This window comes from Pantherophis guttatus, chromosome 7 (genome assembly GCF_059756535.1).
Source record: "Pantherophis guttatus breed Tessera chromosome 7, ASM5975653v1, whole genome shotgun sequence".
In the NCBI taxonomy this organism is placed as follows: domain Eukaryota; kingdom Metazoa; phylum Chordata; class Lepidosauria; order Squamata; family Colubridae; genus Pantherophis; species Pantherophis guttatus.
This window is the reverse complement of record NC_142069.1, coordinates 19,561,830-19,577,458: the sequence shown is the minus strand read 5'-3', so window position 1 is coordinate 19,577,458 and position 15,629 is coordinate 19,561,830. Positions and strand designations below refer to the sequence as shown.

Below are 15,629 nucleotides of genomic sequence, written 5' to 3'. Positions count from 1 at the left end.
CTTCTCTCTGTTTCTGTTTTCCACCCACGCAGACACTGATATAAGGTGCTGCCTTTCTGCCAGCCCCTCGCAATTCCCCACTGCCCGTGTTCCACCACGGCGCCACGAGTTGCATCTCAAGCTTTTTTTTCCAGAAGCCGGGTCGTCTCGAGAGGCTAAGGTGGACCACCCGCTCGCCTCTACCGCGATGGGGTTCATGATCTCCACCCTCCACCATTCCCCACCCCACCCCCCACCACCACCCCGGCATTGCATGGCTCCTCCTCCCTCCCCGGGTCTCCATCTCCCCCAAGCGCGAGCGGATCCCGTTCGACGGGCTTCCCAGGACCGGGCGCCGCGCTCATCACCTGTACTCCTCCCAAGCAGCCGCGCTCTGCTGCCATTGGACCAACTGCCTACCGATGCCCTCGAGCAACAAAAGGCGTTGCTAAGTGCCGTGAGATATTTATTTTTTTTTGGTCCCCCGTGGCTTTTTTTCCACCCGAGTTAGGCGTCCTTGTTCTTCGGAGGGGAATCTCGACTCACTTTGCAACGTGCGGATCGGACTGTTCTTTCCTCCGCTGCTGTTGCTGCTGCTGCTAAGCACATCTCTCTGCTCCTCTCTGTCCCTCCTCCTCCTCTTCCTCCTCCTCCTCCTCCTCCCGCTCCTTTCGCACTGATGACTTGAAAGCTGGAACTCTCCGGGTTTCACGGGGTGGGGAGGTGAGAGATGCCTCTTTCCAGTCCTACCGCGGGCGACCATCCAAGAGCAGGAAGGTGGAGGGGAAGCCGTCCTATGCCCGTCGGGAGAAGCATGGCTCAGGTCGAGAGGAGGAAAGAGAAGGCTTAAAAAGAAAAGAAAAAAGAAAAGAAAAAGAGAGGGAGAGTGGAAGAGCGCTGAAGAAGATGAGTTTCCCCAAGGAAGACGGGGTGAGCGGCTTGTGCCACAAAGCTCTGCAGATCATCTCCGAGCTGTGCTTGGGTGGCCAAGTGGAACTGGAGAAATGTTCGGGCATTTTTCCTCTGGAGACCTCCAACCAAGGTATAAGGCGCACAGGTAGAGTAGCAGCTCCCTCGCTCGTCCCGGCTTCTTCTTCTCTTCCTCCTTCGCGTCTCCTCTCGTCCGCCTTCTGGGCGAGCGCTGCGCGGTTTGCTGACAAAAGGCAGGAGGACTCGCAGAGAGGCGTTGGGGGCGAGAGAGAAAGAGAGAGAGAGAGAGAGCCAGGTTTCCTCAACTAATGGCATCGGGGTTGTGTAGGCGTTGGGAAAAAAAGTTGAAGTTTTCCCCCTCTTTCCTGCCTTCTTCTTCTCCCTGGAGAGGAAAAAGGCAAAGGGCGAAGCGCCTCCAACGTTTGGGCTCGCGGAAGGATTTGGATCACGGGCAGGGACCAGGAAATCCCGGATTCAGCCCGAAGCGTGGCGAGAGGTCTTCACTTCCCAAGTCACTCGAGAGTCGGGGGAAAGATGCGATCGACTCGGAATGGAATGGAATGGAATGGAATGGAATAGAATAGAATAGAATAGAATAGAATAGAATAGAATAGAATAGAATAGAATAGAATAGAATAGAATAGAATAGAATAGAATAGAAGAGTTGGAAGGGACCTTAGAGGTCTTCTACTCCAATCCGTTGCTTAGGCAGGAAACCCTACACCACTTCTCTAACGATGGCGGGGAGAAACAAGGGGGAAAGACTTGGTGAAGTTTGGGGGCTGCGGACGTTAAGCTCCGGGTTTTTTTTATCCTCGACTAGTTAGTCCTTTTCTAGTGTCTTTGGCTGTCTTGGAAGCACGCTTTATCTGCCCAGAAAGACTGTTTAGGGTTGCTTTGGGCCAATTCTAAGAATAAACCTTGGCTTGTCTTTCTCCGCGGTGGCAACAATCGCTCATCCGCCAGACAACAAGCCTTGGGCAAGGTAGCCACATAGGTTAAGCCTGCGTCTTCTACCTTGCATTTTCTTTATCCCCGGCTCTGCCTTTCGCTAACCAGCTCTGAAAGGAATTACTGTTACCGGGTTGTGTGTTTACAGACCGACACATTTTTTGTGGTAATCTTTCTCCCCTTGGTTTCCAATAATTGAGGATCAAAGGGCTTTATGCTTTTATTGCAAAAGAGTAGAGACTGCTTTTAAATGAAACTTCTGCTGTCACATTTGTTGTTGTTGTTGTTGTTGTTGTTGTTGTTGTTGTTGTTGTTGTTGAAAGGAACATTATTGTTCCTATTATTGATAGGAACATCCCAGATAGGTTAGAGAGACTTGAATATATAGGAATGGGAATGTTCCTATGCATTTAGTCTCCCTGCCCCTTTGTTCCTCTGAGCAGGGCTGCCCAAAGTTAGGTGCAAGGCAACAGGTGTCAGGAACCAGCAGGAATGCTTCAGATGTGTTATCCCCCCTGTGGGATAGGGAGAGAGAGACAGACAGACAGACAGAGATTGAGAGAAAGAGACCATTGGTCTGTGGAGATAGGATTTGTGTGTCCTTGCCCTTCTCTCCAAAGAGGGAGGGGTATTTCCTTTTGTTTTCCATTGCATCTCATAAGGTCAGAATAATAGCATTGATTAATCAGGCAGCCATCTATCTTGTCCAGTATTTTGCTTCCAGCAGTGGCCAGCCAGATGCCTCCCCAATCTAGAGCAGGGAGGGCATAGATCAGAGGCAGGACACATGCTTTGCACGTAGAATATTCCAGTTCCGGTAGCTTGCTTTTTTAAAAAAAAAAGCTAGGAAAGGGTCTGTCTCTGTTTGTTGCTAACTGGAATACATACAAGTGAGCTATAGGTAGTTTTGGGGTAGGAAGGGAGCATATGAGCTAAATCTGGAGCTAGATAAGACAGAGATGTTATAGTTAAAGAGTCAACTGCTCTAGGTGGGTTTCCAATTGTAGATAAATGTCTATGGAGATACTCAGTCATCCAGGTCATGGTTGTCCCAAAGATGCTTGTTTTCAAGAGGCAACTGGACTTTCTTTGTTTTTCTTTGAAGATGTTTCACTTCTCATCCAAGAAGTTTCTTCAGCTCTTCAGAGTTGAAGACATTTCGCTTCTCATCCAAGAAGCGAAATGTCTTCAAAGAAAAAACTGAAAGTCTAGTTGCCTCTTGAAAAAAAAAACCTTTGGGACAGTTGTAGATAAGTTTGTATTTCCTCTGAAAGTTACCATATGCCTTATAGACTTCTTAGGAACTTTATTCATGCATTATCAGGGATCAAAATTGTGTCCAAGAGTACTGCTTACATGTATATGAAACTGAGTGGAACTCTCTTCAGATTTGCTATTCAGTGTGGCAACAGCCAAACTGCTGAACATGCCTACAGAAGATGTAACGTTCCCCAGATTAGAGATTTCACTTTATAACTCTTCCCAGTTTCAGATAGTCACACATTCCAGTGAATACTCATAAAAGGCTCTGGTGGTCTCCTATCTGAATAAACTGGGGAAGCTCAGAGCACTTTGGTCAGGTTAAACTCTACCAATGATGCAGACTTGCCTTAAATTTCTTTCGCTATTTCTATTTTCTAGAGCAGTGCTTCTCAACTTTGGAAATTCTAATATGTGTGGACTTCAATTCCCAGAAGTGCTGCCTGGGGATTTTTGGAAATTGAAGCCCACACATCTTAGAGTTACCAAGGTTGAGAAGTACACTGCTTTAGAAAAATCAAGACTTTTTTCACAGCACGATTTTTGGAAGTGGTTTGCTATTGTCTTCTTCCTAGGGTTCTCACAGAGTCTCCCAGCTTGCCTAAAACAACACTAAAACTCACCATCTCTCAGTTTCTAGCATGATGCCTTAAAATTCTACAGCAAACAGGCTCTCAATAAAAGAAGACTAGAAAACTGAAAATCCATTTTGTTGAGCTGCCATGAATGAAGTGCAAAGAGCAACTGGCTAAGGTCTAGCACAGTGTTTGGCAACTCTAAAATGTTTGGACTTCAATTCTCAGAATTCCCTAGCCAGCATCAAAGTTCACACTTGTTAGAGTTGCTAAAGTTGAGAAATACTGGCCTAGGATAATGTGAGCTATTGTTGCTGCTATATTGGTTGCCAGTTTGTTTAAAATTTGGATTTGCTCTTTAAAAACTGTTAAAGTTCAGTTCTAACATTTATTTATCTACTCTCAATAAATCAGGTCTTTGTTATGTGTCTGTTGATTGAAAAACAGTCAGTTTTGTGGATATGGGGGAAAAGGCTGTTTTGATGATGACTTTATGACTCTATCATTCAGTTGGGTGCTATTCAATCCACGGTTTTATGTAGAAGTAATATATTTGAACATGGGTGGTAATTCACTGATGGATTCTTCGGGGAAAAAGTCTGTTAAAACTATCCCATCCTTAATGATATAATAACCACTTCCAAAATTCATATTATAACCCAAGTTCTGTCAGACTTCACTAACCATTAGTTAATTCTTAATTCATTATAACTCATTAGACAAGGATCTTCCAGAGGTCTGGAAAGCACTATGAAGTGGTATGTAAGTCTAAGTGCTAATGCTATTGCTATCTGATGAATCCAATTTCTTTTTTAAAAAAAATAGACCACAATCCTCCAGACGTTCATTTTATCTTTGGTAATATCCTCAAGAATGTTCAAACTGAAAAAATATCAATAACAGGCCAGTATGAATGAATCAGTCTTAACTGGAATTTGAAGATTCAAAGAATTTGTAATTCCAACATCTTCAAGATTTTAAAAGTTTCATTCCTAGGCTATAATAGGGAAGCATCAAAACATGCATATGCTCAATTTTGCATGAAGGTGAAAAACAGCAGAAATGAGAGCTCCCTTAGAAATTATGAACCTGGGTTTGGTTTAGGTGAATAGTTTTAACAGCTTCACCACAATGCTTTTTAAAACATCCATTCCTGCTCATTCTTTTAATGCAGAGATAGCAGAAATGCAAGAAAAGAAAAAAAAAAGAAGTAGAGAGCAATCTGCAAATTGTCCAAAGATAAGTTATCCAAAGTTGTACTAAACCAATACAAAAGAAAAAAAAAAGTCAGTTTGGTCTAGTGATTAAAGAACAGGCTAGAAATCAGGAGACTTGAGTTCAAGTCCCACCTTAGCCATGAAAGCCAGCTCAGTGACTTTGGACCAGACACGCTCAACCCATTCTACTTCACAGGGTTGTTGTTGTGGGGAAAATAGGAGGAAGGAGGAGTGTAGTGTTTGTTTGCCACCTTGAGTTATTTATAAAAATAATAAAGGTGTTATTGGATGTTTTAAATTTGTCTCGGCCAAATTGTTTAATTCGGTTTTATTCTGTTTTTAAATTTTGTATTTATGTGTTTTATTCTGTGGCTGTTCACCACCCTGAGTCCTTCGGGAGTAGGGCGGTATACAAATCCAATAAATGAAATGAAAATGAAATATAAATAAGCAAATAAATAAATAAAGTGTCCAGACTCATTTTAAAAAGAAACACTTTAAAATACTTTTCTGATTGCTTTTCTAAGATATTGTTCTTGGCATGGCACTGAAATATTTTTATATTGCCACGATGTAAAAGAGATGTGGAGACTCTAGAAAGAGTGCAGAGAAGAGCAACAAAGATGATTAGGGGACTGGAGGCTCAAACATATAAAGAACAGTTGCTGGAATTGGGTATGTCTAGGTTAATTAAAAGAAGAACTAGGGGTGACATGATAGCAGAGTTCCGATATCTCAGGGGTTGCCACAAAGAAGAGGGAGTCAGGCTATTCTCCACAGCATCTGAAGGCAGGACAAGAAGCAATGGATGAAAACTAAACAAGGAGAGAAGCAACCTAGAACTAAGTTTAAATTTCCTGACAGTGGGTACAATTAATCAGTGGTACAACTTGCCTCCAGAAGTTGTGAATGCTCCAACACTGGAAGTTTTTAAGAAGAGATTGGACAACCATTTGTCTGAAATGGTATAGGGTTTCCTGCCTGAGGAGGAGGTTGGACTAGAAGACCTCCAAGGTTCCTTCCAACTCTTTTATTCTGTTCTATTATTCTCAATTGTCCTTAAAAGGCAGCTTTCTTTGCTGCCTCTCATCACTAGGTTTTCTGGTCCAAAAGATTGGAATATTAGTCAACTAGCTTGCCTTCCTTTCCTCAGAGATCGAGTTAACCTGACAAAAGTGTGTATTTGTAACATTTGATGTATTTTGGACAAAAGTAAGAATGACCACTCACTTTCCCTATGGGATAGTATAATAACTTTGTTGCATGTGATCACTGGAAAATGACCGGAATATAATATAATTTATCAGAAAATTTCTTCCTAAAAGGACTTCATCCCCAGGTATGAGATTTTACAATAACCTGTGTTAATTAATTAGCAGAGGCATCAGTGGGGCTTGTGGTTGACAGCTAAGAAACCAAATGAAGCCTAAAGCAGTACTGGACACTCCCAAAAGCTCTGTCTACAGAGATTCTCAATCATCCAGGTCATGGTTGTCCCAAAGGTGCTTTTCAAAAGGCAAATGGACTTTCTTGGGGTTTTTTTTCTTTGAAAACTTTTATTTATTTATTTATTTATTTATTGGTTTGATTTATATGCCGCCCTTCTCCGGAGACTCAGAGTGGCTTACAATGCGTTAAGCAACAGCCTTCATAATTTTGTATATACCTGCTTAGTAGGGCTTTCGGTCCCCCCCAAGCGGTGTTCTTTTTTATACAAAGTCAGCTTATTGCCCCCACAAACTGGGTCCTCATTTTACCTACCTTGAAAGGATGGAAGGCTGAGTCAACCTTGAGCCTGGTGAGATTTGAACTTGCAGTAATGGCAGGCAGCTGGTGCTAGTTAACAGCACTTAATCTGCTGCGCCCCCAAGGCTCTTTGGACACTTCTCATCTAAGAAGCTTCTTCAGAATACTTGTTGGTGCCTATCACACCCTCAGCTTTCCCCTCAGGGTTCTCCATACATGAAAGTAAAGTTGTGCGGTATTGTATCTGTCACCTTCCCAGAAGGACTCCAGAACCCTCACACAGCTTCAAAAGCTACAGAGCAGTTTGAAACCACATGATTCAATTTGCAGGTTCCTGCCTTCATTTACAAGTCTGCTATTCTGTTTCAGTCAGGTAGCTAGATCGAACTTCAGTTGCTTGTACAAAAGTCTAATTTGATCCAGGTAGAAACAATTTTTACTTGAAGTATCCAGCTGCTGAACTACTGATCTTGACAACAACTTCCTGTCCAGCTTCTGACAGCATAGCTTTGGGGGCTGACATTGTACGAAGTCAGAAATAAATGTTACTTTCCATCCCCCCCTGCCCCCGATGATTATTCCCACCTTGCTTCTGTAAAAGCTTATCATTATTACCACAAGATAACCTACAAGTAGATCATCTTTCAGCATTTAGGACAAAATTTTCTGTCACATTTGAGGTAACATTTGAGACACACTTATGATTGTCACTGTGGACTTAAACATATTAATTGCTCCACACAAATTAGGGGCTATTTTGACATGAATGGGAATGTTTTCCAGTACTTTAAGTATTAGAGTCCTCCCCATCAGCCCTGAAATTCTGATAAGTGATTAGGAAAATGGACATTGACCAAAATCATCTAGCTGTAATCCAAACTGTATTCACGAAGCTTCAAGAGAAATAATGTACAATCCTTCATGACAGTGCCTTGGAAAAGCCTAACAAAACTTAATTCAAAACTTATTGTTTTAGCAGTTACAATGGTAAATTGGGAATAAGTACCATATTTTTCGGAGTATAAGAAGCACCTTTTTTCCCCCTAAAAGGGGGTGAAAATTTAGGTGCGTCTTATACACTGAATGTAGCCCCACCCACCAACTGGCCCCCACCCTTTGGCCTCTGCCTCACAGCAGTTACCTCCTTGCAAGTAAACAGCAAGAAAAAACAGCTTTCAGCTTCAGCACAGCCTAATTAGCACAAGTTGATTGGATCGGCCTCCGGACTCTCAGCCGATTTGCTCTCAGCTGTTTTTCGCAGGGCTCTGCTGCTTGCTGCAAAGAGGTAAATTGCTGGAGCAGATTTTTTTCCTTGTTCTAATCATGCTATGCTGAAAATGAAAGTAAAGAAGGCTGTTTGCTGTTTGCTGCAACGAGGCAAAATTGCTCGTTTTCTTTTTCTTCTTTTCCTCACCAAAAAAGGTAGGTGCGTCTTATACTCTGGTGCATCTTATACAGTGGTGGGTTTCAAATTTTTTTTACTACTGGTTCTGTGGGCGTGGTTTGGTGGGCATGGCATGGCTTGGTGGGCGTGGCTTGATGGGCGTGGCAGGGGAAGGATACTGTAAAATCTCCATTCCCACCCCATTCCAAGGGAAGGTTACTGCAAAATCCCCATTTCCTCCCGATCAGCTGGGATTTGGGAGGCAGAGAATAGATGGGGGTGGGGCCAGTCAGAATTTTTACTACCAGTTCTCCGAACTATTCAAAATTTCTGCTACCAGTTCTTCAGAACTGGTCAGAACCTGCTGAAACCCACTCTGGTCTTATATTCTGAAAAATACGGTAAACAAGAGATTTAAATTGGCTTTCCACTATGGCGTTCACTGGTGACATCGGGACATCAAGCTATCTACCTCTCAAAGTTTTATTCCTCGGGATAAAATGAAAAAAAAGGGGGGGGGAAGCTTCCTGTCTAACTGCATTGAGCTCCCAAAGAAAAGATGAAATATAAGCACAGTTACACAAGAAGCATTCAACTAAAAGCAATCCAGATTGTAGGCGATCTCTGCCATTTCTAAAGATTAATATTTATTTAGTATGTTCCTTTTTCCTGGGAAAAGGATGGAAGCTGATGTGTTTAATATTTGCAATCACTAGCTGTCCATGTGTCAGTAAAGTTACAGATTGAAGAGTACCATTTAAGTTGTAAAGACACAAAAATAGTCCAAAAGTACTATGTGATCAAAATACAAGTATTTTGATAGGTTCGGCGCAATATTTCTACTCACCATCCTTTCCCATTAATATATTGTAGTTGCTAAGAAACCAAAGTATGTTCCAGATAGTCCTGTTTCAAAATCATGTATCTCTTCTTTAAATTCATTATATTTGGGGTGGAATCATAGCTCAGCTTTGATGCAAACATACCTTGTTCTGTTCCTGGCATCTCCAATTGTTTGCTTGTCTTGAAGGACTGTTGGGCTCAAACTCTGGAGATTAATTGCAAGCCAAAATATACTTTATTACTTTTTCTGGCCCCATATGTGATCTGGCACAATGGCTTTCCCCCCCAGACTCTCCATGATCTTCCATGAGATTGCAAAAAAAAAAAAAAAAAATTCACAAAACCTCCCACAAATTCTGAGATTTTTAACATTGTTTCATTATCATGCAGGAGACAGACGCCACTTGGCGATATGAAGCATTGCTAATTGTTTACACAGTTAATCCTGGAATAGATAGATAACATTTATGATCTGATGCAAACAAAAGGCAGCTTTATTTTGTTATTATGTCACTTTAATTAAAATGCCACTTCTGCTTTATTATACCTTTCAGAGTTAGAGGGGAAAATGTTTGTGAAGTCCTTTGATCATTCTAAAACAATACATCAACATTTATTTGTTTTTATTCTTATCCTCAACATCCCCAAACAATGGAATAGGATATATGTACATAAAAGGAAGTTAAAGCAATTCTCCTCCCCCAAATAATTACCTTGTAGTTATAGTTATAGTGTAGCCTAAAGTCCATGCAGGTGGATTGTTGGGAAAACTGCTTCAAAGCATTCCTTGACACACACAATCCCAGCATCTTATTTCTCAAAGACTCAGCACAACCAAAGGCCTCTCCGTGCATCTGAGTACACCTGCCCATTCAGAAGGCACTTCCACCAGGATTACTTCCTAAATGAAAATCTTCTGCCAATATCAGCATACAGCTATTCACACATTTAGGTTTAGGTTTATTAAATTTGTATACCGCCCTTCTCCCGAAGGACTCAGGGCGGTGAACAGCCAAGATTAAAATACATGCAATATAAAAATTAAAATAAATTAAAACTGAATTAAATCAAATTGGCTTCCCAAAATTTAAAACCCTTTACCCATAAAATAACCCATTAAAATTTTAAGCCAGCCCGGCTTGCTGAAATAGGAAGGTCTTCAAAGCTCGACGGAAAGTACGGAGGTCCAGGATCAGTCACATTCCTGGGGGTAGCTTGTTCCAGAGGGCGGGTGCCCCCACAGAGAAGGCTCTCCCCCTGGGGGTCATCAGTTGACATTGCTTGGCCGACGGCACCCTGAGGAGACCCTCTCTGTGGGAGCGGATTGGCCGGTGGGAGGTTATTGCTGGCAGAAGGTGGTCTCGTAAATACCCAGGCCCTAAGCCATGGAGCGCTTTAAAGATGAGAACCAATACCTTGAATTTATGCCCACATATAAAAATGGGTCACACGTCCATGTTAGTTAGAGGAGAAAACCTCTCCAGAGATTGTTTAAATGAGAGTCATCAATCCTAACTGACAAGGTAGGGAAACTGGGCAATATATGGAATCACTGGTTGTGTTTTAGATAATTTTCTGTCTAGCTTCCTTATTTATTTAATAAATAAATAATAATAATAAATAATAACTTTATTGTCATTGTATGTGTATACACAGTATAGCCATACAATGAAATTCACTTAACACCCAAAGACCAGGTCCAAGACACATAACAATCCCCAAACACACCCCCACCCACCACAAATTCCCCACCCCAAACCACCCAAACATCCACACAACAGACCAAGGAATGCTGTCCAACAGCTCACTGATGGTGGCCCTTTAGTTCATTGTTGAGTGCAATTATAGCTCTGGGATAAAACTATTCAGAAGACGTGTGGTCCGAGTTTTAATTGTTCTGTATGTTCTGCCAGAAGGCAACAGTCCAAAAAGATTGTAAGCAGGATGGGAAGAGTCTTTGAGAATGTTATGCAACTTCCTCAAACAGTGAGATTCAAAGATGTCATCCAGGGCTGGTAGCTGGAGCCCGATGATATTCTGGGCAGTTTCAATGATTCTCTGTAGAGCATTTTTGTCCGCTACAGAGCTGCTCCCATACCATGCAAGAATGCCATATGTCAGGACACTCTCAATGGTGCTGTGATAGTAGGACAGAAGTAGATGCTGAGATAGATTTGGGGGAGGAATTGTCTTAAAGTAATCTCTCTTGTTCTCATATAGCAAGGTTCTGTGTCAATCAGCAAGCTATGGAACAGATTTGTAAAAAAAGAAGAAGAATGTTTTCATGAATGGGAAGACCTTTCGATCTACAAGATGATTCTGATTCAGTTTCTTTATATAGTTATAATTTCTCCTGCATTCATTAGGATCTGTTGATGCTTAGGCTTCATGACCTTAGAAGCTTTATAACTATCAAGATGAGAAAAGCCTAATTGTAGTTTCAGGACAAGAGAGATATAAATGTACTCTAACCATTAAGGATGGCTTCTGACTAAACTCTATAATTACTCCAATTCAGTAAGCATTAATCAGGCACAGTGAGAACATACATTGCCCTTTAAGTATTTTGGATGTATAAACCCTAACCACTAGAAGTTTGTAGAGATTCTCAGTCATCCAGGTCATGGTTGTCTCAAAGGTGCTTTTTCAGAAGGCAACTGGATTTTCTTGTTTTTTCTTTTGAAGACATTTCGCTTCTCATCCAAGAAGCTTCTTCAGGTCTGACAGGATGGTGGGGAATGGAAGGATTTATATTCCTTGTAGACAGATGGTCATTTGCATCCTTTAGAGAGTGGTTGAAGCACTTGGAGGTTTATCTGTGTTCTCAGGGTCACCCAAATAGTGCTCCTGGTTCCTGTAGTCTGCAATTTTTTTCCCTCTGGAAATCCATTCTTAATCCCACACCATTCAAAGGGTGTTTATCCCAAATTGTATAGCTAAAAGTCTGTAGAGATTCTCAGTCAATATAAACCCTTCCATTCCCCAGTATCTTGTCAGAGCTGAAGAAGCTTCTTGGATGAGAAGTGAAACGTCTTCAAAAGTAAAAACAAGAAAGTTCAGTTGCCTCCTGAAAAAGCACCTTTGGGCCTAACCACTAGACCAAACTAGTATTATTTGGATGGTGCTGGCTATTTATTCTCTTTGCAACACTGAATGCCTCCATCGCTTTTCTAAATCCTATAGGAATCCTAGAAAGAATGACAATACCCTCTGTATACAGAGTTAGTTAAGGCTCGCTATCCAAAACCACCAGATAGCATTTCAAACTTTGATAAACATCACCTAAAATAGTTTTATTGACAAGCAACCTAAAAGAAAGTAAGTAAATGTTTTCACCATTACTGGTTTGTTGATTGGATAATCGATTCTTCTGCTCTCTTATAAAGGAGACCAGAAGAAGGCATTATTCCACGGCGTGTTAGCATAACTATTATCAGAGCTCATCAAGTTTTGACAGCAGATGTCCACGTGGGAAAGCAGTGCTCCTTCCCACCAAAGTTGAGTAAATAATATTCCCCCCTTAACTTTCCCCTCCCCCTTTTTCTTTTGTTTCCATTACTTTTTACTAGGCTTTGGCTTACTTTTATTGTCCTCTGCTGAGCATGAAACATGATTTACTTGTTGTTAGAAAACAGTTTGTGCCATTATTGCATCATCATTCACTTTGGTATCATGTGGAGGGATGAACTGTGGTTTCCTGTTGTGTGCCAGATGCTCGGTACTCCTGACCGTTGTGCTCAGCTAGAAGGAAATGACCTGTGAAGCGAGGATACCTTTTCCCCCTATAAAGCAGCGCATGATTTATGGCCATCATTTCTTGGGTTAAGCTCTTCATATAACTGTAAAAGAAGCAAGAAAGCAACTGAAGCATCTGGGACAGGTTTTATCACCACTCTACTCTTGGAAAGCCTCGTCTATTGATTCTATACATTGTCAACACATTACTTAAAAACAAGACTCCAGGGTCGCTTCCATATTGGAATTTTGGAGTCATATAATATGTGTGGGCATAGGCATAATTTTGTATTTATGTATTTATTTATTTATTTATTTTGTCATATTTATGTAGTGTACATTGGAAGGGGTGACCCTTTGAGAGCTGCATGCAACGGAATTTCATTTTAATGTATGCCGATTACTGTACATTCAAAGTGACAATAAAGTTATCAGCCACGGTGGCGCAGTGGTTAGAATGCAGTACTGCAGGCTACTTCTGCTACCTGCCGGCTGCCTGCAATTTGGCAGTTCAAATCTCACCAGGCTCTTCTATCCTTCCGAGGTCACTAAAATGAGGACCAAGATTGTTGGGGGAAATATGCTGACTCTGTAAACTGCTTAGAGCGGGATGTAAAGGACTGGGAAGCGGTATATAAGTCTAAGTGCTAGTGCTATTGCTAGTGCTATTGCTAGTGCTATTGCTATTGCTATTGCTATTGCTATTGCTATTCTATCTATCCATCTATCCATCTATCCATCCATCCACCCACCCACCCACCCACCCACCTGTCATCCATCTATCTATCTATCTATCTATCTATCTATCTATCTATCTATCTATCTTAGTGCTTCATTCACTCATATTTTAGAGATGTCCTTATGCCACTGACACTTACAGGCATGCCTCAACTTACAGGTAGTCCTTAACTTACAACAGTCACTTAGCAACCATTCAGCATTTTAAAAAAAGATTAACAGAGTTGTAAGGAACCTTGGAGGTCTTCTTCTCTAACCCCTTGCTCAGGCAGGATATCCTATACCTTTTCAGACAAATGGTTGTCCAATCAACAAACCTACCTTAGAGTGAATTATGACTTGGGTTTAAAGTTTCAATGCTCCCCCCTCCCATAGTCATGTGACTAAACTTCAGGTGCTTGATAACACAGCCCAATCTCTGTTTACATCATGGCACAGTCACATGACCATTTTAGGACATTTTATGATAGTTTTGCTAAAACCTGCTGCTTCCAGTTTTGGACAAAGCTCTGGTTTGTTTAACAACCGCAGTGCTTGCTTTATGACCACAGCATTTGCTTATTATCTTCTGTAAAAAAGGTTGTAAAATCAAGTCAGTCATGTGATCAACCAGTTTTACGACTATCATGACTTATGACTATGATGGGCAGGCACCATTACAGTCATAATTCGAGGACTACCTATACTTATAATTCATTACAGCAGGGGTGAAATCCAGCAGGTTCTAACAGGTTCTGGAGAACCGGTAGTGGAAATTTTGAGTAGTTCAGAGAACTGGCAAATACCATCTCTGGCTGGCCCCAGAATGGGATGGGAATGGAGATTTTGCAATATCCTTCCCCCAGGAGGAGAGGGAATGGAGATTTTGCAGTACTCTTCCCCTGGAGTGGGGTGGGAATGGAGATTTTGCAATATCCTTCCCCTGCCACACCCACCAAGCCACGCCCACAGAACTGGTAGTGAAATTTTTTGGATTTCATCCCTGCATTATAGGTAATCCTCAATTTATGACCACAATTGAGCCCAAAATTTATGGGGCTAAGAGAGAAATTTGTTAAGTGAGTTTTGCCCCATTTTGCAACTTTTCTTGCCATGTTTGTTAACTGAATCACTGCAGTTGTTAAATTAGTAACACAGTTGTTAAGTGAATCAGGTTTCCCCATTGGCTTTGCTTATGGGAAGGTTGCAAAAGGGGATCACATGACCCCAGGACACGGCAACTGTCGTAAATATGAGTCACTTGTCAAGCATCTGAATGTAAATCATGTGACCATGGGGATACTGCAATAGTCATAAGTGTGAAAAATGGTCATAAGTCACATTTTTCCGTTCCGTTTAACTTCAAACCATCGCTAAGTGAACTGTTATAAGTCAAGGACCAACTGCATTAGTTCTGGATGATCATTAGATGGCAGCAAAGAGGAATTTAAAATTGTGATACTTTGTGGTTATCTAATGGGGGATTTTTCAATCCAACTATGGTAACTCTACATTCCATCGTTTTTCTTATTGAAGAAAATCTTTGAGTTTTTGGATAGAATGGAAGAACTGCACAAACTTCATTGGTATGATAGCATCGCTCTTCTTTATTTTAAGAGGTTATATTTATTTTATTTTATTTTATTTTTGAATTTGTATACCGCCCTTCTCCCTGAGGACTCAGGGCGGTGAACAGCCAAATAAAAACATCAAATACAAATATTAAAATACAGTTAAAAATATATATATAAATTTGGCCCCATTAGTTAAAACAATAAACCAAACAATTAAAAACACTTAAAAAGAATTAGGCCAGCCCGGCTTGTTGGAAAAGGAAGGTTTTAAGGGCACGGCGGAAGGCACTGAGGTCATGGATTCTCCTTATCTCAGGGGGCAACTGATTCCAGAGGGTGGGAGCCCCCACAGAGAAAGCCCTCCCCCTGGGGGTCACCAGCCTGCATTGTTTGGCTGATGGCACCCCGAGGAGGCCCTCTCTGTGGGAGCGCACGGGTCGATGGGAGGTCGTCGGTGGCAGCAGGCGGTCTCGGAGATAGCTAGATAGCTAGATATGCAGGCAACGATGCATTGGACAGATAAACATGTTATGTCTCTGCAATCATTCTTTAGAATTCTCACTATTGAAACCTTTTCATCGTCTTGTAATTCTACTTTTTCAAAAGCCAAAAATTGCTTTTCTCACTGAAATACTGGTCTGAGCACCAGAATTTTAGCAACATTTCCACTGTAATTAAAAAAAACAACCCCTCAACTCTTACTTTCAAGGCAAAATGG

General features: G+C 41.5%; 1 protein-coding gene across 2 annotated transcripts in view; it reads left to right on the top strand.

Moving 5' to 3' along the window:
- The first annotated feature begins 311 nt into the window (after positions 1-311).
- SYT10 (synaptotagmin 10) overlaps positions 312-15,629 on the top strand; it is a 54,683-nt gene continuing 39,365 nt past the window's right edge. The window contains exon 1 of one of the 2 annotated variants that reach the window (XM_087873101.1): positions 312-1,021. In XM_087873101.1, the coding sequence (XP_087729227.1) occupies positions 886-1,021 (136 nt within the window). In that variant the 5' untranslated portion in view covers positions 312-885. The remainder of the gene's footprint in view (positions 1,022-15,629) is intronic. The other variant, XM_034403012.3, reaches the window with a different exon arrangement.